Source organism: Neophocaena asiaeorientalis, unplaced genomic scaffold (genome assembly GCF_003031525.2).
Source record: "Neophocaena asiaeorientalis asiaeorientalis breed wild unplaced genomic scaffold, Neophocaena_asiaeorientalis_V1.1 scaffold265, whole genome shotgun sequence".
Taxonomy (NCBI): Eukaryota; Metazoa; Chordata; class Mammalia; order Artiodactyla; family Phocoenidae; genus Neophocaena; species Neophocaena asiaeorientalis.
In genome coordinates this window covers 2927772-2953967 of record NW_020172172.1, presented here as the reverse complement: position 1 = coordinate 2953967, position 26196 = coordinate 2927772, and the positions used below count along the sequence as shown (strand labels likewise).

The following is a 26196-nucleotide window of genomic DNA, read 5'->3' as shown; positions in this document are numbered from 1 at the left end:
ACACCTCTGTCCCACCAGAACCTTAACAGCAAAATCGGCACCAAAACCACGTTTTCTTAGAAGGGGATGTTCATCAGAGAATCACATCTATGTCCTCAGGAGAAAACACCCCAAAGAGACTTAAAATCACTCAGATTGTTTTTTCTTTTTATATAATATAAGATAGAATTTTGGTTAATGTTTCATTTCCCAGTGAAGATGACCATAAACAGAACTTGTCGTCGACCTTGGACTTTGCTTTACTGTCTGATGGGGTGTATCTGAAGATACGGGAATCTAGGAGCTGAGATGACTTGGGAGGTTATTTAGTCACATCCATAGTAAACACTAATATCCACCAGTCCCTCCAAAGCAAACATGACAGCTCTGAAGTAGGACTTTCAGGTAAATGTGTTTAGTAACAAGAGACACGTTAGTCATATCCAACATCGAGAAAGACCCTTTGCTTTTTAGACAAATACATGGCAGGGTGAAATCCTGAGTGAGAGGAGAGGAAAGTCTTTCCTAACATGAAGCAAGATCTTGTCTTGACCTGGAGTGAAGGTGTGTACATGGCCAGCCTGCCCCAATCTCTAAAACCTCACTAGAAATGTAATCAGTGGAGAAACCTGATTTACCAAAACTCTTCCAGAGACAATGCTGTTCAATTCAAAAAAATTTTTTTGCTTACATAACCCTTAAAATTTCTGGATGCCAAATGCCCTCCCACACAATTTTAAGTTGACATCTAAAATTTTCATCATAAATAAAACAGTTGCAAAAATATATTTTCTAGCACACTATAAACACTGACACTTAAAAATAAACTATGAGGTCACTCTTGTAAAGATATCCAAGAAAGGCTAAACATTATAGTGACGTGATATCCACCATCACCCGTTCAAAAGATACATGAACATGCTCTTAATAGTAAAAATTGTGCTTTTCCTTCTTTTTCTTCCTTGAAGTAATATCTTCTTTCCACTTCTCCCAAAGAATCTTAACTTAATAAATTTTTGTTTTGCTTGAAAGTCTTCATCAATCTCTTTCTAATACTTTGCTGCAATCATTAGATGCTCAAAATTGAAACTTAAGAAGCCTTTAAAATTCCCTATGACCAGAAGTGTCACGATAGGTATTTAAAATCTTCTTCTGGACTGACTGATCATTACAATTATTACTGGTGCATAAATGATAAAAATTATATAAACAGAGTACACATTTTGATAAACATTGAACATAAATTTCTAGCTATATTTTGGAAATGCATTTCTTAAGGGGATGGAGGGCAGGAGATTGGGGTGCCTTTATCGAATGCAGCTTAGCCCGACACCTCCATTTTGAAAGGTTCTGTTACTTGGTTGGGGGGGTAACTCTGGGGGCAAGGCACATGGTAGGGTTCCAAACGGTGAGAGGTGTGGCTTCCTTCTGCAATGTGGAAGAAGGATCCTTGTGAGAGGTGAGGAGGTGTGGCCATGGACAGCCAGGAGGGACCAGCAGGACGCCCGAGCGCGCTCAGGCGGCTATGTTCAGGAAAGAGGACTCATCTAAGCTGAGAATCTCAACATTGAGGCCCTCATAACAGTCTGTGTTCCTCGCAGAGTCTAAGGAACCTCCCCGTCCATCCTACCTCTCTGCCCTCTCCTCCAAGTGAGAGCTGAGCACATTATTTCCCCAGTTTGTCCAATTTATCTTTTCAATTTTCTTTTTTTTTCTGTGGTACAGAAGTTTAAAAATTTCTTGTATCTTACTGTATCAATATTTTCCTTTATAAATTCGGGGATTTGTGTCCTGATTAGAAAGGCATTTCCCACTGGAAAAAGTACCCATGCTTTTTAATAGACCTTTTATGGTTTAAGTTTTTTACGTTTAAATTTCTCAACCATCTGAACTTTGTTGGGTGGAGGGGAGAGAGGTACATAAGAAATGAGGTAGAATCAAGTGTAATAATTTCCCCAAACAACTGTTTGTCATCATCAAACCATGTAACAAACAATCTTTCTTTTTTCCTACTGACATAAAACGTCACTTTTACCATAAAGTCCTATTTTTATTTGGGTCCATTTATGGAATCTCTGATCTATTCCATTGACCTGTCCATTTCTCCTCTCATTCAAAATGGATTTAATTACCATGACGATTGAATTATTCAAAATACACTTTAATATGGCAGAACTAGAGGCCTCATTTTCCTTCTTTTGCAGAAGTTTCCTAGCTATTCTCAAATGCTTATTTCTATATATTTGACTTGGCATTACATTTTCACAAGATTGAATCTTTTGATCCCAGTAGAGTTTAAAAAGTATTCTTCACATTGATTACCCACATAGTTTTCATAAACTACCACCTACAGATTTTATTTTGGTTTCTTCTGTAAATGGGACTTTTCTCTCAATAATATTCTCAAACTGGTTACTATTTTTTTGAAAGGAAACAAATGATTTTAGACAAACTTTACAACCTGCTTCTTTTCAAATTTTCCTGTTGTCATAAGAATTTATCTTGTGAGTTTTAGACACATAATCTTATAATCTTCAAGTAATGATAACTTTGCCTCTTCCGGGTTCCTTGAACTTATCTCTTCCTCTTGTGTAACTACATTGTTACGCCTCCAGGACAATGCTAAACGTCAGCAGTGATAACGGGTCTCCTGACACTGGTGTGAATGTCGCTGGTGTTTCACTACTGAGCATGATGCCGCGTTTCCATCTAAGAGACAAACACACTGGTGAGCCCACAGGCCCAAAGTGAATTTGCCCTGCAGTTAGGAAACACAGCTAATTCAGTCTCCTCACCCACTGTGACAAACATCAGAACAGCAAACGCGGTGGACCCGGGGTTCTCCCTCTTCTCTGCACTCTGATCACAAGTCTTATTCTGCTGGGCTCACCCCACCTAATCAGGGTCAGGTTCTGCCCCAATGTGGGGTTCCCCTATCTGGAGCACCACCCTTGGAGCCCGGGCTTCTATCAGAAGGTTGGCTTGGGTGGGTCCTCTTCAAGTTTGTTTTCTCCCAATTCCCCGAATATAAAAGGAAATATTCCTGTAAAAGGTGGTTTGGAAGCATACAGGACTGCGTGGGTCAGAGAGGTCCTGGACCCAGAGCTTGTCCCCTCAGATGACTCTGTCTTATTGATTTTCTCATTCGTTAAATTCCTATGTATGACTGCAGATGACCAGCTCTCGGCATCTAGGGATCTTTTGTCTCCCGACTCTCATTCTGTTACAGGTAGAAAATCACCAAAATGGTGAACTCCAGCATGGCTTTTTAAATTCTCTCTTTCTTTTTGGGGCAGGGGTGGGGGGGATCCTTTGGTAGAATGTGGAAATCGTCAGGAAGAGGATTCTACCTCCACGGCAGTTTTTTGCTGCTTCTGCCCACTCTTTCCCGTTCTCTCTCGTGTTCTATGAGATATTATTCAGGATTCCAATTCCTCACTTCTCCTCCCCTAATGTTTCTGTAGAAGGTAGACTTGGGAACTGTGGACCTGCCCCAGGGAGATTCTTGGAAATCTCTGTCTGGTTCTTTTGCTGAATGCCAGCTCTAGTCTTCATTTAACATTGCTTGAATATTTTTGTTTTGCTTAGTTTAGTTCTTTAAACCTATTTGTTGCTCATATTATTAGGAATTTGGTTTTGTTATGTCATCCTAAACTGGAATCTTCTCTAAAAAGACAAACAACCCAATCAAAAAATGGGCAGAAGACCTAAATAGACATTTCTCCAAAGAAGACATACAGATGGCCAAGAGACACATGAAAAGATGCTCAACATGGCTAATTATTAGAGAAATGCAAATCAAAACTACAACGAGATATCACCTCATACCGGTCAGAATGGCCATCAGCAAAAAGCCTATAAACACGGGCTTCCCTGGTGGCACAGTGGTTAAGAATCTGCCTGCCAATGCAGGGGACACGGGTTCAAGCCCTGGTCCGGGAAGATCCCACATGCTGCAGAGCAACTAAGCCTGTGTGCCACAACTACTGAGCCCGTGCGCCTAGAGCCCGTGCTCCACAACAAGAGAAGCCACCGCAATGAGAAGCCTGTGCACCACAACGAAGAGTAGCACCCGCTCGCCGCAACTAAAGAAAGCCTGTGCACAGCAACAAAGACCCAATGCAGCCAAAAATTAATGAAGTAATTTAAAAAAAAGATACACACACCCCTGTGTTCATAGCAGCACTATTTACAATAGCCAAAACATGGAAACAACCAAAATGTCCACTGAAAGATGAATGGATAAAGAAGATGTGGTCCATATATACAATGGAATATCACTCAGCAATTAAAAGAATTAAATAATGCCATTTGCAGCAACATGCATGGACCTGGAGATTATCATACTAAGTCAAGTAAGTCAGAGAAAGACAAAGATATGATCTCTCTTATATGCAGAATCCAAAATAAAAAAATGATACAAATGAACTTATTTACAAAACAGAAACAGACTCACAGACTTAGAAAACAAATTTATGGTTACCAAAGGAGAAAGGTAGGGGGAGGTATAAATTGGGAGTTTGGGGATTGACATATACACACTACTATATTTAAAATACATAACCAACAAGGACCTACTGGATAGCACAGAGAACTCTGCTCAATATTCTGTAATAACCTAAATGGGAAAAGAATCTGAAAAAGAATAGATATATGGATATGTGTAACTGAATCAGGTTGCTGTACACCTAAAACAAACAACACTGTAAATCAACTATACTCCAATATGAAATAAAAATTAAAAAAAATAAACACAACTGAGGGACTTCCCTGGTGGCACAGTGGTTAAGAATCTGCCTGCCAATGCAGGAGACACAGGTCCGAGCCTTGGTGTGGGAAGATCCCACATGCTGCGGAGCAACTAAGCCTGTAAGCCACAACTACTGAGCCTGTGCTCTAGAGCCCATGAGCCACAACTACTGAGCCCATGTGCCACAACTACTGAAGCATGCGCACCTAGAACCTGTGCTCCACAACAAGAGAAGCCACCGCAATGAGAAGCCCGCGCACCGCAACGAAGAGTAGGCCCCGCTCGCCGCAATTAGAGAAAGCCTGCGTACAGCAATGAAGACCCAACGCAGCCAAAAATAAGATAAGTAAACAAAAATTAAAAACTGGAATCTTCTATACTTATTTAAACTGGTAACTTCAAGGCTGAAGTAAAAGCTGAGAGCGAGTTCTCTGACTTATGTTTCCTGGCATTTGCTAAAGAAATACATTTTTATTTTCAGGACAGTTGCCCTTACCTGCTGCTTGAATGCCTCCAAAGATTCAAATTCCAATCTGGCCAGTTTCATCTGGATATGCCGTGGCTTATCAGGTATGGCAAATGCAAGGATGAACTTCAAAGCCAGGAGTGCATGCTGAAAACAAGAAAGAGCACACGTTACAGGGACACATTAGACCATGTGGACGAGGAGACAAATTAGCACCTCAACACCGTGATCCTTCTCGTTAATCTTGGGTCACTTCTAATTACTGGCCTGGGATGTATCACAGATCAACCAGGTCCATGAGTTATATTTAATCCATCCCACTGTGGCCCATTCAAGAATTAGGGACTTACTTTGCTTTATTCTTTTAAAATCAGTTATTCCCTTAAAATGATACTGTATGCTACTCTCAGTGAAAAATAAAGTTTATTCTGAGAAGTCTCCCACCAAATGCTTTTTTTAATGCATGTCTTAATCCCCAATGTATTTAGTGTGCAACGCGTGCAGAGCCAAACGTCGCTCTTTGTGTAACAACATCCTCCCCTGTGCTGTACTTCAGGCAGAGTTACGTGGAACGTGCATGTGCCTTTTGGTGCCTTGTATCCTCTGCATCCCCAGTAGTGTCTGGTGCAGTTTCTTTCATGAAATGACAATCAATAAATATTGATGAGTTGATCGACTGTAATGTGCTACCTTGTGTTGCGGACTCCACGTATTGTGAGGCAGAAATGTACACAGAAATGTAGAGCGTATCCTTTATATTATGTAAAACATATCCTTTATAACGTGGGAAACTTAGAACCTGGCTATTTTATTTCCCTTCTACACCAACACCATACAGAGGTTTTCTAACATAATAATATGAGGTTTATAAATATGCTTCTTTCTCTGCAGAAATAAGCCAACAGGACTGCTTCCCCTGGTAAGCCTGCTCCTCAGATGCACAGCCTCGACTCGATGTTTCTCTAATTCTGCCTCCATCCTGTGACCCAGGATCAAGACCCACAGGAAGCTGAATGATCCTTAAAGTTGCCTCTTTGATGACAGCATGAATTACTAAATATTAAAGGCTGGATAATACATTTTAAAGGTAGGAAATAATTAAAAGGCATTAAGAAAATCAGTGAAGGAGATGGAACAGGCTGTAAGAAATGTTGCATTGAATTATTGACAGAAAAGGAAGACAGCTGAAAAGAAACAAGTGAATTCCTTACTGTGATATTTTCAAAAGGGGGATGAAGGATAAATAACACGCGGACATCTCCTGGGAGAAGCATGAAATAATGAAGGAAATCAGCATCGTGCCGGAACAAGCAATAATTCAATACAAAACCTTGAAAACCGGCAGAACCCCAGGGAAGGCCAGGCACTGCCTGGTATTAGCAGGAGATCTGGAGCGGACCAGGGATGGGCAGTCTTCACTGAAATGTGACTACCAGGACCAAAGAAGGCACTGGAAGATACTGATTTGGTGTCTATAGTGTGAAAACAAGAAGAGAAAACAGATGACATCATGTGTTATAATTCTGAACTAAGTGAACTGAATTAACAGGAACCTGGAGATAATAAAGAACAAATGAATAATTTAGAAAGAGCTATACTGTGTCATTATATCATTCCACTGGAGCACTGAGATATAACTTTATATAAGACTTAAACTCTTCAGTAGAATTGTTAGACAAGAAATAAACAAATTAGTGAATGGAAAGAAATACGTATTTTTCAGAAACTGTGTGTCCTCAAGTTGCCAGAGCCCCACCATGACCCGGTCACTGGCCCCATCCCATCTCTCCTAGCAAATCTGTCCCCATTTTCTCTTCTCTGGAGTCTCAGGAGGAATTATTGAGAAAGGAGACCCTGTCAAGCACTTCCCTTACAGGGGACCTGTAAGATGTGTCAACTCTTCTTTGGGAACCAGGACTGGCTACTGGGTGACTGGGCAAGGCTACCACAGACCTTGGTGCTCATAGTTTCCATAGGAAATGTTCATAAAGCTCTCTTGAATTGAAAAAACGTTGGTATTCATTAGACAGTATTAGTTAAAACAGGAAGTCATTTTAACATGGTTAAAACACTTATGCAGCAACGAGCTTTTATGAGTGGTTCTCTACGGTTTACTTCCCCCCAAATATTCTATAATAAATGCTTTTAAAAGCCCATATGGAGAGAAATCATTTTCTTTGGAACTACATTTACAAAAAAGCCTAGCAGACCTGCTTATTTCAAGCTTTTCACGTCCCACGTAACAACCCCAGGGTCACGCTCCTTGAAGAGCCCCGCAAGCTGCAGAGCCGGCACTCTTCACTGGTTCCCACACCACCAGAAGCCAGCAGGGCAGTAGCCCTGTGTCCATCGCTCCATTCGTGACTGCTGTGCTGGCCACTGCAGCGAAAGGGCTGATGTCCTGGCGCACAGTCTAGGTGGGGAGATGGGTAAGGACAGGCCATCACAACGCCACGTGGGAGTGTTACTGGCAGGGTACACACATGAGACCACGAGCGCTTGGACCAGCAGGTCAGAGAGGGCTTCCTGAAGAAATAAGTTTGAACAGAGACATGATGGATGAGAAGGAGTTAGCCAGGCAAGGAGAGGGGGCTGAAGTGCTTCCAGAGAGAGGGCAAACGGACAAAGGGATGGGGGCTGAAAAGAGAGGGGCTGCAGAGGCAACCAGGAGCCCGGGGACACAGGCAGCAGAGGAGGCGCTGAAAGCATAAACACAGGAATGACTCAATCAGATTTCTCTGTCTGTGGCAAGGGGCGTGGACGAGTGTGGAAGTGCAGGCAAGTGAGCAGGGTGACCTGAGTGTGCGTTAGAGCAGTGGGGCTGAAGCTCCAGGAGTGACTGGAGGGCTCGTTAGCAGCAGACTCGCCAGACCGCCATGACTCAGGCACTGAACTGATGAGCACAGGACGGGGGGCAGGCCAGAGGGGAGAAGGGGTCTGCGCGGGCTGTGGATTTTCAGATGTCTATGGAGTGTCTAAGTGGACACGTCCAGCATGCGGTACGGTAGCGGAGTCAAGGAGGCAGAGATTTGGGTCACTGCTGTATGTGTGTAAGTGGCAGATAAAGCCATGGGAGTGGACGAGATTTGCAAGGCTGTGTGGTGAGAGAGAGGAAAGACGAGATGGCAAGACGATGGCAGAGGATGGAAGTGGGGGAAGCGAAATATGCATGACGAGCGAGGGAGAGGGGCCAGCAAGAAGCCTTGTGCTTAAGCAGCAGGCGGCAACTGGCAGAGATCGAGGAGGTTCTGGAGTTTCAGAAGCAAAGGGGAGAGAAAGAAGCCAGTCAAGTAGGGTGTCGGAGGGTCAAGTACATGAAGTCTGAGGGGGAACATATAGGTTCATCCACCCGGAGGTCTCTGGTGACCCTGGTGGGAGTGGCTTCGGCTGAGTGGTCGCAGAAGCAGGACTCAGTGGGCTGGGATGGGACTGGCAGGCAAGGCTGGAGGAGGGAGGTGCCGACCACAGGGTTCAGAGAGAAAAAAGTGTCTCAGAGAACAAAATACAAATGCCAACTTCCTTAACCAGATTGGAAGGAATATCAACATCTTCACATGAAATTTTGTTTGGATGGTGGCACTTTGGGCAACCTCTGTATCTTTAGTCTTTAACAGACATGCGTTACTTTTGTACGGGGTAAAAAACACTTATGTGAAAAAGAACGCAGGGATTCCACTCATTTAAAAATCGAGCTACACGTGCCCTGCCAGGCTCCTAACCCACCTGGCCACCACTGCCCACATGCCCAGTAAACAGACCCAGACCAAACAACCTGCAGCTCAGAGAGTCTGCCTTTTAATCGGGAGTCCAAGAAGCTGGCAAAAGGAATCACACATTCTGCAAATGACGGAGCACAACAATGCAGGGCCAGACTGCTTCAGTGGTGGCCTTCTCCCACCTTACCTATCAAAACCTTGTCACACTGATTTTTTTCCCCCCACTTTGCTACACTCTCAGAAGTTTCACCAATTTTAGGTTTATGTGGCATAACACACACCATCTTTAAAAAGGGAAAATATTCTGGCAGGGTTAAGAAGCATCACCATTCACAGATACCTGTTAATTAATTGGCTGGGGTTAGCAAACACTCTCTCTCTGTACTCCCCCTCCCCAATAACCTTGAGGCCTTGGGAGTGGGGCGGGGAAGGCAATACAGGGTATCAGCTTCAAGGAAGGGGGGTAAAGAGAAGCAGAGAGGAACCAACATTGTCTGAATGATCAGGAAAGGATACATTACCCCCCTCTTTCTTCTTAGTGGGTTCTTGTACCCAGGATCCGGAATTCAAGTTGAGCTCCACGGTGGATTTAAATAAGCTTTTGTGGTCTAGCCTAGAAACCTAAATAACATTTATAGCACTGTGCTTCACAAGATTAATGTTTAAAATCTCGTTTATATTTTTCATACAGAAAATCTGTTTCTAGGCTGGGAACTACTTTACACTAACTGAACAGAGGAAAAAATTTGTGAAAAGAATTTTAGCTATTTTTACTTGTTTTCATAAATAAGAGAAAGCCTAAGATAAAATACAAATCTGCTCAGATTTGAAGAAAAACACACTCAAAATGAATAGCTGGATCGGCTTTTCATAGCCTCTTTATGAAAAGAGAAGACATTTTATGGGCCATGATTGTGGTTCTTCACCAACAATCTTCCTTTAGAGTGAAACTCACAAAATTTATCCTAAACAAAGTAAAGGAGAAGAGAAACAGTGAGGGGTGGGGTGGGGAGATGGGCAGAATTTTTAAACTAATAAATACAAAGAAGTTGGCTACCCATGACAATATAGTTCAAGTGATGATTGCAGGGCATCTTGGTTGGGAAAGGGAAAAAGAACGGGACCAGAGAAAATTGACACTCAGAAGCTACATGTTTTCTGGTGCCAGCGGTAAAGTACTGCCCACTCCACCATCACTGTGTCGCTCACCTGTGGTCACTGCAGGGCTGTCAGACTCTTGGGAGTCTCGTGCCAGGTGCACAGAGAGTGAGAGGAACCATTTTATTTTAAAAAACTAGAAAATTCATGATATGATCAACAGTAGCAGCTGTGTTTGTAGCAGTGTGTCCCCAACCCTGTCTCTTCTGAAATAGAATATGCAAATTAGAGTTGAATTCATGGAATTCTGAAAAGTTAATTTGATTTCTACAGTGGTAGGTCTGCCACATTACCTCTTTCCATTCAGAGCTCACTGAATAAAAGAAAAGTCCTTCAGAAAAGCATCCTCTGCTGATTATCGGACAAACTAAATGTGAAGGTGAAGTACCAATTAATAAGAAATGATTAATGAAGCTGAGACTGAAAAAAATTATGGAATTAGGCTCTTAAGGAAAAAAAAAATCAGGGATTTTCATTTTAAGATGGTAGATCAAGCATGCACATGTACTTCTTCTACCTCCCCAGGGTCCCCTGAAATGACAGAAATATAGTCTAAAAAGAACAAGACTGGAAAACAAGAGAATTTTCCAGAACTTCTGAATATAGAACTTATGGAGTGGAAAGTGCTGCTCAAGTCTCCTGAGACAAAGGCAGGTCCTCCCAAAGGAGCCTCAGAAGAAGATGTCAGATTCAACCCCACAAAAGGAAAGGATTGGGGCAGGGAGTCAGCACCAAAGTGAATGCATTAAAGAACTACCTTCAGAAAAGCTGGGGCCATAGGAAGCCCTTTCTCATGCCACATTATAACAGACTGACTGCAAGTTCTACTTGCACTAAAGCCAAAAACCTGCCCTTTAAAGAAAGCATGTGATCTTCTGGGAGAGTTCCTTATGTGGGGTTGCCAGGCCCAAGAGAGAAGCTGAGCCTAAGGTCATACCAGACTCTTATTTAAAGACTTGGAGACCAGAGTGATGTCAGCTGTATGACAGGATAGGAAGTCCCAAACCTTGTTCCCCCACAGAGACACTGACTTAACAACAACATACAGTCCAAAAAGCCTTCGTGAGAACTTCAGAAAACAGCTAAGAAGCTACAGTACTCTAGGGAAGCACAAAGCTAAAAACAGTTGCTTTAGAGTGAGTAAGTGAGTAAGAAAAGCTGTTGGATTTCACCTATGATAACCTTTCCTCCAAGCTGGCACAGCTCAGCACAATTGGGAGAAAACACCCAACTTGTGAATAGAGACGTGTAACATACATTCAATGTACGTTCCATCTTTTCAAGGGACTTCCCTAGGAACTGGTTTCTGTCTCATTAGACTCAGGGCACTGGAGAGGATCCTGCATACTTTGGATGCCTAGGGGGGGGCCAATAAAAACAAAGGAGAGATTGCTGAAATACCAGAGAACCTGCAGTACTGAAGACAGAGACCAGAGGGAGGAAGAGATTACAAACTCCTAACAAAGAAACCAGCAGACTTCCATAATTGGGTAAATACATGGCACAAGCCTAGAAAAGACACATCTCCAGAATGTTTGAGACATTCCCAGAATCTCTAGCTGGGCTGACTGATAGAGGTCTTTGCCTGTATGAAGCTAGTTTGTGAAGACTGGGAGAGATGGCTGTTTTTTCAAATGCCCAAATCTCAGCAAAAAAATAACAAGGAACACTAACAAACAGAAATATGACACAATAAAGGAAAATAATAAATCTCAAAAAAAGACCCTAAAGAAACAGAAATCTATGAAGTACATGACAAAGAATGCAAAACAATCATCTTAAAGAAGCTCAATGAATTATAAGAGAACACAGACAAGTAACCAAAATCAGGAAAATGATGTGTGAACAAAATGAAAATACCAACAACAACAAAAAAAGAACTAAACAAATTCTGGAACCGAAGAATGCAATAACTGAATTGAGAAGTTCACTATATGGGTTCAACATCAAACTTGTTCAAGCAAAAGAAAGAATCCATGAACTCTAAGACAGGTCACCTGAAATTACTGAGTCAGAAGAGCAAAAAGAAAAACGAATCAAGAAAGATGAAGAAAGCTCAAGATACTTAATGACATCAGCAAGTATTACCAATGTATGCATTATGGGAATCTCAGAAAGAGAAGAGAGAGAAAGAGGGAGAGCGCTTATTTGAAGAAATAAAGGTCAAAACCTTCCCAAATGGGAGGAATGAATTGGACATCCAAATTCAAGAAACTCAAAAGACTCCAACTCAGATGAACCCAAAGAACCCCGTACTGAGATACACTGTAATCAAACCATCAAAGGACAAAGAGAGAATCTTCAAAGTAGCAAGACTGTGTCACGTCATGTACAAGGGAGCTACCGTAAGATTATTAGAAGAGTTCTTAGCAGAAAAAAATATAGGCCAGAAGGGAGTAAGATAATACATTCAAAGGGCTAAAAGAAAAAACCTGCCAATCAAGAATACTATATCCAGCAAAACTGTCCTTCAAAAATGAAAGAGAAATAAAGACCTTTCCAGATAAACAAAAGCTAAGGGAATTCATCACTACCACATTTGCCTTACAAGAAATATTAAAGGGAGTCCATTAAGCTGAAAGGAAAGAATGCTGGACAACAACACAAAAGCATATAAAAATATAAAGCTTTCTGGTGAAGGTAAATAAATAGACAAACACAGTACACAGTAATGGTGGTGTGTATATCACTTTTCATTCTGGTATAGAATTTAAAGGATAAATTCATAAAAATAACTATAACTATAAAATTGTGTAATTTGTGACATCAATAACAAATTGGAGGGGAGATGTAAAAGAGTAGACATTTTGTACATGACTGAAGTTTCTATTATTTTAAAATAGATTACTATATATACTATAAGATGTTTTATGTACTCTCCATGGTAACCACAAAGAAATACCTATAGAAAACACATAAAAGAAAAATGAGACAGAAATCAAAAACAAGTCACTACGAAAAAAATCAACAAAACACAAAGGAGTACATCAAGAGAGGCAAAGGACAAAATAACTATAAGATATACAGAAAAAATGAATAAAATTGCAATAATAATTTTGTTACTACCAGTAGTTACTTTAAATGTAAATAGATTATATTCCCTGATCAAAAGACATGAGAAGCTGAGTGGATTAAAAAACAAGACCCAGGGGCTTCCCTGGTGGCGTAGTGGCTGGGAGTCCGCCTGCCGATGCAGGGGACACGGGTTTGTGCCCCGATCCGGGAAGATCCCACGTGCTGCGGAGCGGCTGGGCCCGTGAGCCACGGCCTCTGAGCCTGCGCGTCCGGAGCCTGTGCTCCGCAACGGGAGAGGCCACAACAGTGAGAGGCCTGCGTACCGCGGGAGGAAAAAAAAAACAAAAAACAAAAAACAAGACCCAGGGCTTCCCTGGTGCAGTGGTTGAGAGTCTGCCTGCCAATGCAGGGGACACGGGTTCGTGACCTGGTCCGGGAAGATCCCACATGCCGCGGGGCGGCTGGGCCCGCGAGCCATGGCCGCTGAGCCTGCGCGTCTAGAGCCTGTGCTCCACAACGGGAGAGGCCACAACAGTGAGAGGCCCGTGTACCACACACAAAAAAAAACAACCCCCAAAAAACAAGATCCAACTAAATGCTATCTATAAGAGACCCACTTTAGATGTAAGAACACATGCAGGATAAAAGTGAAAGGACAGAAAAAGATATTACATGCAAATGGTAACCAAAAATTAAAAAGAAAGGAAGCAGAAGCGGCGATCTTGTATCAGACAAAATAGACTTTAAAAGACTGAGATAAGAGACAAGAGCATTATACAATGATAAAGGGTCAACTGACCACCAATAATTATATATTGTTAATATTGGAGTACCCACATATATGAAGCAAAAATTGACAGAACTGAAGGAAAAAGTAGACAATAATGCAATAACAGTAGGAGAGTTAAGTACCCCACTCTCAATAATGGATAGAGCAGCCACACAGAAGATCAATAAGGAAATAGAGGACTTGAAGAACACTATAGATCAACTGTACCTAACAGACATGGACAGAATTCTCCACTCAACAAGAGCAGAATACACATTCTTCTAAAGCACACATGAAATATTCTCTAGGATAGATCCCCTATTAGGCTACAAAACACATCTTAACAAATTTAAGAACACTGCAATCATATCAATTATCTTTTTAGACAACAATGGAATGAGACTAGAAATCAACAGCAAAATGAAAACTGAAAAATTAAATAAGTGAAAATTAAACAACAAACTCTTCAACAACCAATGGGCCAAGGAAGAAATCAAAAGGGAAATTAGAAAATTTTTGACATAAATGAAAACACAATATACCGACACGGGATTCAGCAAAAGCAGAACTCAAAGGGAAAGTTATTGTCTTAAACGCCTTCATTAAAAAGGAAGACATATCTCAAATCAGCAACCCACTTTATATCTCAAGGGACTAGAAAAAGAAGAACAAACTAAACCCAAAGTTATCAGAAGGAGGGAAATAATAAAGAGTAGAGGGACTTCCCTGGTGGTGCAGTGGTTAATAATCCACCTGTCAATGCAGGGGACATCCCTGGTCTGGGAAGACCCCACATGCTGCAGAGCAACTAAGCCAGTGTGCCACAACCACTGAGCCCACACTCTAGAGCCCGCAAGCCACAATTTCTGAGCCGCGTGCCACAACTACTGAAGCCTGTGTGCCTAGAGCCCATGCTCTGCAACAAGAGAAGCCACTGCAATGAGAAGCCCGCGCACCACAACGAAGAGCAGCCCCCACTCGCCGCAACTAGAGAAAGGCTGCATGCAGCAATGAAGACCCAACGCAGCCAAAAATAAATAAATAAAATAAATAAATTGATAAAAAAGATTAGAGCAGAAATAAATGAATTAGAAAACAAAAAGCAATAGGAAAAAAATCAATGAAACTAAGAGTTGGTTTTTTTGAAGACCAACAAATCAACAAACTCTTAGCTTGACTAACAAAGAAAAAAAAGGCTCAAATAACAAAAATCAGAAATGAAAGGGTAGACATTATAACTGATGCCAGAAATAATAAGGATTGTAAGAGACTACTATGAACAATTATATGCCAACAAATTGGATAACCTAGAAAAAAAAATGGATAAACTTCTAAAAACATACGAACTACAAAGACTGAATCATGAACAAATAAAAAGTCTGAATAGATACAGAACTAGTAAGAAGATTAATCGGTAATAAAAAATCTCCCAGCAGAAAGCCCAGAACCAGATGTCCTCACTTGAGAATTCTACCAAATATATAAAGAGAAATTAACACCAATCCTTCTCAAACTCTCCCCACAAAAAATTGAAGATAAGGGAGCACTTCCAAATTCATTTCATTCTCTGAAGTCAGCATTGCTTTAATACCCAAACTAGACAAACTTACTACAAGAAAACTACAGACCAATATCCCTGATGAATATTGATGCCAAAATCCTCAACAAAATGCTAGCAAAGTGAATTCAGCAGCACACTGAAAGGATTATACACCATAGCCAAGTAGTTTTTATTTCTGGAATGCAAGGATGGTACAACATATGAAAAGGAATCAATGTTATATAACACATTAACAGAATGAAGAAAAAAACATGATCATTTCAATCGACGAAGGAAAAGCATTTGACAAAATTCAACTTCCTTTCATGATAAATACAATCAACAAGAAGAAAATAAGGAAAGTACCTCAACATAATAAAGCCCATATGTGAAAAGCCCATAGCTAACAACACACTCAATGGTGAAAAGCTCAAAGCTTTTCCTCTAAGATCATGAACAGGCAAGGATGACCTCTCTCACTGGAAATCCTAGCCGAAGTAATTAGGCAGCTGCTACAGAAAACAGTATGGAAGCTAAAAACAGAATTACAGTATGATACAGCAATCCCACTTCTGAGTATATATTCCAAAAAAAAAAAAAAGGAAACAAAGAAAAGAAAATAGGATGTTGAAGAGATATTTGCATAGCCATGTTCACTGCAGCACTAATCACAATAGCCAAGAAGTAGAAGCAACCTAGTCCAAGAGTGGATGAATGGATAAAGAAATTGTGGTATATACATATGGGGGAATATTATTCAGCCATTTAAAAAGAAGGTAGAGAGTCTCAGTTTTGCAAGATAAGAAAGCTCTAGAGATCTGTTGAACAACAATGAGCATATTGTTAACACTACTGTACTGTACATTTAAAAATGGTTAAGATGGTAAATTGTATGTTATGTGCTTTTTCCACAATTAACAGACTCACAGGTCAAAAACTCCAACAATCCCCCCTACCAAAAAAGAAAGCCAAACAAGGAGGGGTACTGCTGCCCAGGATGGCAGATACTCAAGTTCTTCAGACTCAGAGTGAGGTCAGTCAAATCCCTGGGTGGCCAGTCTGTTCCCAGCTCATGAACCTCCCAGGGACTCTCCTCATGTACTGATAGAATCTCCTAGCACAGGGAGCCCTTCCGAGGAACAGATCTGCACACCCACGCTGGCAGAGGGAAGCCGCAGCAGCTCTTCGTCTCACCATCCCAACCACCAGACAGTGTCACAAAGCTGAGGACCACAAATGCCATAGCCAAGATGAACAAACAGAGCTAACCCTCGAGGACAAAAGCAGACATTTGGAGAGCACATAAGAACTCAAAGTTTACTGCCCACATGTGCTATATGAAAAAGAAAATTACTCGAGGAGTTACTCCAGGAAAATGTAAATGGAATCTAAGACAATGACAGGGAAAATAAGAAACACAAGCAGCGGACCATGACTTATAAGAGGCTAAAAGAAAACAAACCCTTTGGATTTGAATGCTTACAAGGTTCTCCTTTAAGAAGCAAAGTGTTAATCCTAGGATTATATTTCCTTCTCTTCAGGTTCAATAACGTTAATGGTTAAATAGTATCTAATATTCATAATATTATAAATGTTCATTCTTCTGTTTTTATCACCAACTGGGAGACAAATCATAGCCAATTATAATTTGCAGTGTAAACGTAATAAAAGAGCCAGCAAAAATGGGGAGAGGAGAGGGCAGTGGAAGACAAAGGAGGATTAACTACGTTAACAGCCTCATCTTCAACGAGAGGACACGATATTACCTAAAGTTGACAAATCAAGAGACACATGTTTTAAGTGAAGTTTTTAAAGCTATAATGCCACTTGCAGCAACACAGATGGACCTAGAGATGATCATACTAAATGAAGTAAGTCAGAGAAAGACAAACACCATATGACATCACTTATATGTGGAATCTAAAAAAAAATAATACAAATGAACTTATTTATAAAACAGAAACAGACTCACAGACATAGAAGACAAACTTGTGGTTACCAAAGGGGGAGGTGGGGGGAAGGGATAAATTAGGAGTTTGGGATTAGCAGAAACAAACTGCTATATATAAAACAGATAAACAACAAGGACCTACTGTATAGCATAGGGAATTATATTTAATATCTTATAATAAACTATAATGGAAAAGAAACTGAAAAAGTATGTGTGTGTATACACACACACACACACACAGAGCACCAAATCACTTTGCTGTACACCTGAAACTAACACTACACTGTAAATCAACTATATTTCAACTTTAAAAAAATGGTGCGGGGGAGACTGTTTTTACTTTATTATACTATTTGGACTTTGTGATATTGCCCTCCATCCCCATATGTATCCATTACTTCCCTAAAGAAAACAAAATGATAGATTCTCTTAGTCTGGTGCAGGGTCAGCAAACTTCTTAGAGGCCCACAAAGTCAATATTTTAGGTTTTCTTGCCGTATGTCTCCGTCACAACTATTCAACCCTGCCGTTCCATACAGTGTGAAAAGCAGCCACAGTTGATACATAAAGAAATGGGTGTGGCTGTGCGCCAACATCACGCTGTTAAGAAGCAGCCAGAGCTCTGGTCCTTTGGCCAGAGTTTGCTGTCCTTTGGTACAGGGTGCGTAGAAAGACTGAAAACTCTAGTTATTTAACCAATTAATTCATATGAATGTTTGTCAAAAGGTGAGAAAGCCTTACAAAATCTGCCTTTGTCTCGATAACACAAATGAATAGGAGCCTTCTCTGGAGTTTCAAAGAAGGCTTCTCACAGCATCTTCAGGCCCTAACCCTGACGAGTCACTGCCAGACGCTGAGAGACGCAGCACCTGTGACACCAGCACACTGTGCTCCTGATCAGGATCTGCGCCAGGTGCGTGGAGGATGCACACACACGCAGGACTGGGAGACGCCGTCATCACAGACAGCCTGGGCCTCTGCTCTTATCCACATGGCTATTTCCCAAGATCAGTCAAGTGAATAAGGAGTTGGGCTTAAAAGGTTAATGGAAAGTTGAATCTAAAGGAAGTGTACAGGGTAAAAAAGCAATAGGAAAATGTTAGGAGAGCCAATTAAAATAGAGAGCTAAGAGTAACTGATTACTATAAAAACACGAAAAATTTTTTACCTCCTCTTCTTCTATCTCACCACATAATGAAACAGTGGTTTGAAAAAAATGTCAGTTAAACTAGAATACAAGGAAATAATTTTAAGGGTTACAAATAAATCAAGCTGAATGCCTCATCAGCTCTTCCCTTTAAAAATATAATCTCCAGGACTTTCCTGGTGGCGCAGTGGTTAAGAATCCACCTGCCAATGCAGGGGACACAGGTTCGAGCCCTGGTCCAGGAAGATCCCACGTGCCACGGAGCAACTAAGCCCTTGCACCACAACTACTGAGCCTGTGCTCTAGAGCCCGCGAGCCACAGCTACTGAGCCCATGTGCCACAACTACTGAAGCCACGCACCTGGAGCCCATGCTCCGCAACGAGAGGAGCCACAGCAATGACAAGCCCACGCACCACAACGAAGAGTAGCCCCCTCTCACTGCAACTAGAGAAAAGCCCGTGCACAGCAAGGAAGACCCAACGCAGCCAAAAATAAATAACTTATTTTAAAAAATATATATAATCTCCATTGTAGGCATTTGCTAACAGAAGAGGCCCCTCACTGTTGAAGGACACTGAGTGATGAGACTGTCATTTGTCACTGGGATGATGAGAAAGCTAGCTTTCAAGGCTTTGGCAACCTCTGTGTCACAAAAGAAAACATCTTATCCAGCCTTAAAGCTTGTTGCCCTTGAAGTGATTAACTTGAATTTAAAGGCTCTTTCAGCTTCTCTCATCTCTAAAATCTGTGCATTCCTGATATGGCAGCAGGTGTCACTACCCACCATAAAGCTTGTAAGGCTTGTTCTCCTCCCGACCGGAGGTACATTTCAAGCCATTTCTAGGATAGATTTGATGATTGTGAAAGGAAGTGCAACCTGTAGGAGGGTTATGTTTTACTTGGAGTTTGTTTTGTTTTTTTCAACAATTATTTTGATCACTTGACAAACAAAAAAATCAAGCCACACTTAACAACTGTGTGCCTGGGAATGTTCTCTAACTGAGGCCTGTGAAGCAAAGTGATACCTTGAGATTGCGGTTTCATTTCACTGTACACTTACTTCATTTACATTAAGTGGACCATCAAGTGAGAATCTAAATCACGCTGGAGAAACACACATTTGTAACCTCTAAATCATAAGCCACAGAGGCCAGCCACGGTGCATGCCAGGGATCATAATAAGGGTGGTGGCTCTCCCGCAGTGCAAGGACACAAAATCAGCCTCCTGGGGTCACCTGCCTAATGCTTGGCTGGTCAGTGACGGTTGATCCAGGAGCCCTGCCTCCTCACCTGACCCCACCAGGCAAGGAGTGCAGCAGGCTCAGAAAACCAGATGGTGAAGTCTTGCAGCAAACGAGTGCAATCTGGGGCCAACTGAGCTGTCCCTTCCTCCCTGGCCTCCCCAACCATTGTTTATATTCAGACATATATAGGTACAGTGGACACTGGAAGAATCTCTGAAACTGAAAAAAAAAAAGTCTTCAAGGCTCAATGGCAATGGGGATCTCAAGCCACAGGTACAAGAGGGGAGGGGAGTTCTTCCCCTTCACCCTGGTGGTGGCAGGATGTGTTCATGGCTACAGTACATATGTGACACGAGCCTGTGACCCCTGAGATGGTTCTTCATTCACAGACTGTCTGCTTCCTTCCAAGTCTTTGTTTTCTTTATAGTTTTTTTTTCCCCCTTCTAATGTAGATGCTGTGGCCATGGGAACAACTTGTCCAGTACAGAACTAAATGAGTTAATAACTAGTTATATTTAATCACACTTCCTTGAGTCCCAACTGTAAAGTAAAGATAGGCATTTCTAGGCTTCCCTGGTGGCGCAGTGGTTGGGAGTCTGCCTGCCGATGCAGGGGACACGGGTTCGTGCCCCGGTCCGGGAGGATCCCACGTGCCGCAGAGCGGCTAGGCCCGTGAGCCACGGCTGCTGAGCCTGCGCGTCCGGAGCCTGTGCTCCGCAATGGGAGAGGCCACAACAGTGAGAGGCCCTCGTACCGCAAAAAAAAAAAAAAAAGACAGGCATTTCTTTGACACTACTGGGCTTAAGTTCTATCCCATCTCGTTTTGCTTTGAACCAGCCTGAATTTGCCAATGCCCTGTCTGGACTTGGCCTCTGAAATGTGTCCCCTTCAGGGGCTGCTGCTTCTATCCCCTCTCCGCCAGGGTCCCTGGAAGGTTCATGCCTCTTCCATGTCCCCCAGAACATCGTCTTCCTTTATTCCTACCATGCTCCAGTCCTTATGAAGCTCAACTGGGTATGTACAGGAGGACACAGGGGCTACAGCTTCCATGTAAGGACTCTCTGGTGGACAGTGATGCCTGTTGCCATATCTGCTATGCAGAGATTTTAGACCTGAAACAATCTGAGAGAGTCTGTAAATTAAAGTCAATCACTTCAAGGGCAAGAAACTGACCTTCAGGGACTACACGTCAGGGCTGAGAGCCAAGTTCTAGATTCTTCATTTTACACGATGCTCTCCCCACGTGACCCTGCTGGTGGTGCTCTGTGAACACACACGGTGGCCGTGGGAAAGCACACGCTCGGAGGTCAGGCGGACCTACGTGCAGACACCTCCTGCAGGATGCTGTGCACGTCAGTGAGCCATGGGAGCCTCACTTTCCTCGTGTGACACAGCACTGTCACACCCAATATGTGGTGAGTAGTCAACATACAGAAATGCTAATTCTTTCACTGAGGTATAATTGACATATAACATTATATTACTTTCAGGTGTACAACAAACGATTCGATATTTGTATACACTGCAAAATGATCACCACAGTAAGTCTAGTTACCATCGTCATCATACATAGTAATGAAGTATTTTTCTTATGCTGAGAACTTTCAAGATTTACTCTCTATGCAGTAAAGTATTATTAACTATTGTCACCCATGCTGTACCTCAATCACATCCCCATGACTTATTTTATACCTGGAAGTTTGTGCCTTTTGACCCCCTTTAACCTGCCTCTCTGGCAACTACCAACCTGTTCTCTGTACCTATGAGCTTGGTTTTGTTTGATTCCACATATAAGTGAACTCATATGGTATTTCTCTTTCTCTGACTTATTTCACTTAGCATAACGCCGTCAAGGTCCATCCATGTCGTCACAAGTGGCAAGATTCCATTCTTTTGGGCTTCCCTGGTGGCGCAGTGGTTGAGAGTCCGCCTGCTGATGCAGGGGACACGGGTTCGTGCCCCGGTCCGGGAAGATCCCACATGCCGCGGAGCAGCTGCGCCCGTGAGCCGTGGCCGCTGAGCCTGCGCGTCCGGAGCCTGTGCTCCGCAACGGGAGAGGCCACAACAGTGAGAGGCCCGTGTACCGCAAAAAAAAAAAAAAAAAAAAAAAAAAAAGATTCCATTCTTTTTTATGGCTAAGAGTATTCCATTTGTGTGTGTGTATACACCACATCTTCTTTATCCATGCACCTGTCGATGGACACAGGTTGTTTCCATATCTTGGCAATTGTAAATAATGCTACAATGAACACAGGAATGCATGTGCCTTTTCGAATTAGTGTTTCCGTTTTCTTTGGATAAGTACACAGAAGTGGAATGGCTGGATCACATGATAGTTCTATTTAAAAGTTTTTGAGGAAACTCCATATTATTTTCCATAGTAGCGGCACCAATTTACATTCCCACCAACAGTGTAGGAGGGTTCCCTCTTCTCCATGTCCTCTCCAGCATTTATTATTTGTAGACTTTTTGATGATGGCCATTCTGACCAGTGTGAGGTGATACTTCATTATAGTTTTGATTTGTATTTCTCTAATAGTTAGTGATGTTGAGAACCTTTAATGTGCCTGTTGGCCGTCTGTATGTCTTCTCTGGAAAAAAATGTCTACTTAGATCTTCTGCCCATTTTTTAACTGGATTGTTTTTTGCTATTGAGTTGTATGAGGTCTTTATATTTTGGATATTAACCTCTTACCCGATATATGATTTGCAAATATTTTCTCCTATTCAGTAAGCTGCCCTTTCATTTTGCTGATGGTTTCCTTTGCTGTGTAGAAACTTTTTAGTTTGAAGTAGTCCAACCTGTTAATTTTTGCTTTTGTTGCCATTGCTTTTGGTGTCGAATCCAAATAATCATTACCAAGACTGACATCAAGAAGCTCACCACCTGTGGTTTCTTCTAGGAGGATGCCACTCTCTTTTACAGTTTCAGGTCCTAGATTCAAGTCTTTAATCCATTTTGAGTTAACTTTTGTGTATGGTATAAGATAGTCTGGTTTTATTCTTTTGAATGTGGCTGTCTAGCTTTTCCAAAACCATTTATTGAAGAGACTGCCTTTTCTCCACTGTATATCCTTGCTTCTTTGTCATAAGTTAATTAACCACATGTGAATGGGTTTATTTCTAGGCTATCTGTTCTGTTCCACTGATGTGTCTGTTTTTATGCCAATACCATATTATTTGATTACTAGAGCCCTGTAATATAGTTTATAAGCAGGGAATGTAATGCCTCCAGCTTTGCTCTTCTTTCTCAAGATCGCTTTGGCTATTTAGAGTCTGTGAGATAATAGAAAATATATATTTGGTCTCTGTCTCTGGTTCCTGGCACAGAGCTACTTAAACCCTTATAATTTCCTAAGTGATAAGAACACTAGGAACATCTCTTTTTCAAATATTGGTCTTTGACCTCTGTTTTTGACACAGAGCTCCTAAAGCCCTTGTAGTTTCCTAGGTGACAGGAGTGTCTTTTCCTCTATTGAGGTAACTCTGGGTGGGCTCCTGGATGTGGGCTGGTCACCAGAAAGGCCAAGCTAATCTTATAAGATTGGAATTTTCAACCCCACCTCCCATGCTCTTGAGAAGAGAGAAGGGCTGAAAATGGAGTTAATGATCTTTCATGCTGACGTGATAAAGCCTTCCTAGAAGTACAGTGTTTGGACAGCTTCCAGGTTGGTGAACACATGGAGATGCTGTGAGAGTGGGTACCCAGGGAGGGCACGGAAGCTCCACACCCCTTCCCACATACCTTGCCCTGTGCATCCTTTCCACCTGGATGGTCATCTATATCCTTTACTATAGCCTTTCATAAGAAACCAGTAAATGTAAGTAAACTTTTCCTGAGTTCTGTGAACCACTCTAGCAAATTAATCAAACCTGTAGAGGGGGTCGTGGACACCTCTGATTTATAGCAAGTAAGTCAGAGGTACAGGTAACAAGCTGGACTCGAGACTGGCATCTGAAGTCCAACCTGGGCTTGCGATTGGTGTCTGAAGTGTGTATGGTGGGACATCCTGTGTGACTGAGGCTTAACCTATGGGATCTGATACTACCTCTGGGTAGACAGTGTCATAACTGAGTAAAATTGCTTGGTGAGTGGAAAAACCTCCACGTATTTGGTGTCCAAAAGTGTCTGAAGTGAAGTGTTTTCTGTGAAGGTAAAGGAGACACACAAGAAAGAAAGTAGGGAAGAGCTGGCTTTTTCCCTATACATAAAGTAGAAGACTGAGGGTTTTCCATTACAGGGTCTTTTGTGGTTCCATATGAATTTTAAGATTTTGTTCTATTTCTGTGAAAATGTCATTGGTATTTTGATAGGGGTTGCACTGAATCTGTAAATTGCTTTGGGTAGTACTGAGACAGGCTGGGACCTGGGACCCTTTGCTGCAGTGCTGCAGTGCTTGCACCTGGACATCTTCTCAAGCAACAAAATAAAGAGATTATAAGGGACTAAAAACAACTGCGTACATGCGCAGTTGGGGCAAATTATGGACAAAAAGATTAGAAAAAAAGACCAAAAATCCCAACTGCCACTTCTGAAGAGCACTGAGCAAAAACAGGGTGTCAGGAACAAAGGCAGGGTACTACGCACACCCCTTGTACACAACACCACCAAAGGGTGGGCAAAACACCTAAGCCCCCCCTCTGGCCCGACCCCTGAACACAGCCCCACTCTCACCCCATGTAAGGAACCAGATCACTCCCCCCCATCAGGGAGCGAGCAAGGGAACCTGTTACTTGTTTTCGCTTCCTCCTGCGGTTGCAGGAGCCCCAACAAAGCCTTGCCTGAATTTCTTGTCTGGCCTCTAGTCCCTTTCTATTGATTGGGGAAGGCCAAGAACCCTGGTCTGCATCAGTATGGACATTTTAACAATATTAATTCTTCCAATCCAGAAGCATGGAATATCTTTCCTTTCATGTGTGTCTTCTTCAATTTCTTTCATCAATGTCTTATATAGTTTTCAGCGTACAGGTCTTTCACCTCTTTGGTTAAATTTATACCTAGGCATTTTGTTTTTCTTGATGTGATTGTACATGGGATTGTTTTCTTAATTTCTCTTTCTCATAGTTCATTATTAGCGTGTAGAAATGCAACAGGTTTTTGTATATTGATTTTGTATTTTGCAACTGAATTCGTTGATCAGTTCTAATAGTTTTTTGCCGGAGTCTTTAAGGTTTTCTACACATAAAGTCATGTCATCTGCAAACAGTGACAGTTTTACTTCCTCCTTTCCAATTTGGATGCCTTTTATTTCTTTTTCTTGCCTAATTGTTCTAGCTATAGGACTTTCAATACTAAATTGAATAAAAGTGGTGACAGTGGGTTTCCTTGACTGTTCTTCATCTTAGAGGAAAAGCTGAAAGCTTTTCACCATTCAATATGATGTTGGCTGCAGGCTTGTCATATATGCCCTTTATTATGTCGAGGCATGTTCCTTTTATCTACTTTGTTGAGAGTTTCTATCACAGATGGATGCTGAATTTTGTCCAATGCTTTGTCCACTGAGATGATCACATGGTTTTTATCCTTCATTTTGTTTATGTGTTGACTGATGTGAACCAACCTTGTATCCTGAAATAAATCCCACTTCAGCATGGTGCATGATCTTTTTAATGTATTGTTGAATTTGGTTTGCTACAAGGATTTCTGCATCTATGTTCATTGGGGGAAATGGCCTGTAATTTTCTTTTCTTGTGGTGTCCTTGTCTGGTTTTGGTATCATGGTAAAGCTGGTCTTGTAAAATGAATTTGAAGCATTCCCTCCTCTTCAATATTTGGAAGAGTTTGAGGAATGGTATTAATTCTTCTCTGAATACTTGGTAGAATTCACCAGTGAAGCTGTCTGGTCCTGGACTTTTGTTTGTTGGGAGGTATTTCATTACTGATTCGATATCCTTACTAGTAATTGGTCTCTTCAGATTTTCTATTTCCTCATGATTCAGTCTTGGAAGGTTGTGTGTTTCTAGGAATTTATCCGCCTCTTCAAGGTTGTCTGATTCGTTGGCACATAATTGTTCATAGCAGTCTCTTATGATCCTTTGTATTTCTATGGTATCAGTCTTCTCTTTCATTTCTGATTTTATTTATTTGAGCACTCTTTTTCACTTCATGAGTTAAGCTAAGATCAAAAAACCAGCTCTTAGTTTCACTAATCTTTTCTAATGTCTTTTAGTCTCCATTTCATTTATTTCTCCTCTGATCTTTGTTATTTCCTTCCTTCTACTAATTTCGGGCTTCAAATTTTCTTCTCTTCCTAGTTCCTTTAGGTATAAGGTTAAATTGTTTATTTGAGATCTTTCTTGTTTCTTGAGGTTGGCCTGTATTACTATGAACTTCCCTCTTAAAACTGCTGTTGATATAGCCCATAAATTTGGGTATGTTGCATTTCTACTTTCATTTGTCTCGAGGTGTTATTTGATTTCTCCTTTGATTTCTCTGTTGACCCATTGGTTGTTCCGTAG

The 26196-nt window shown here is 41.6% G+C and overlaps 1 protein-coding gene across 2 annotated transcripts in view; it reads right to left on the bottom strand.

The window, feature by feature from the left end:
* Window positions 1-26196, bottom strand: part of ANO10 (anoctamin 10) — a 227949-nt gene that overhangs the window by 51373 nt on the left and 150380 nt on the right. For both annotated transcript variants that reach the window (XM_024756100.1, XM_024756110.1), the window contains exon 12: window positions 5226-5342. In XM_024756100.1, the coding sequence (XP_024611868.1) occupies window positions 5226-5342 (117 nt within the window). The remainder of the gene's footprint in view (window positions 1-5225; window positions 5343-26196) is intronic.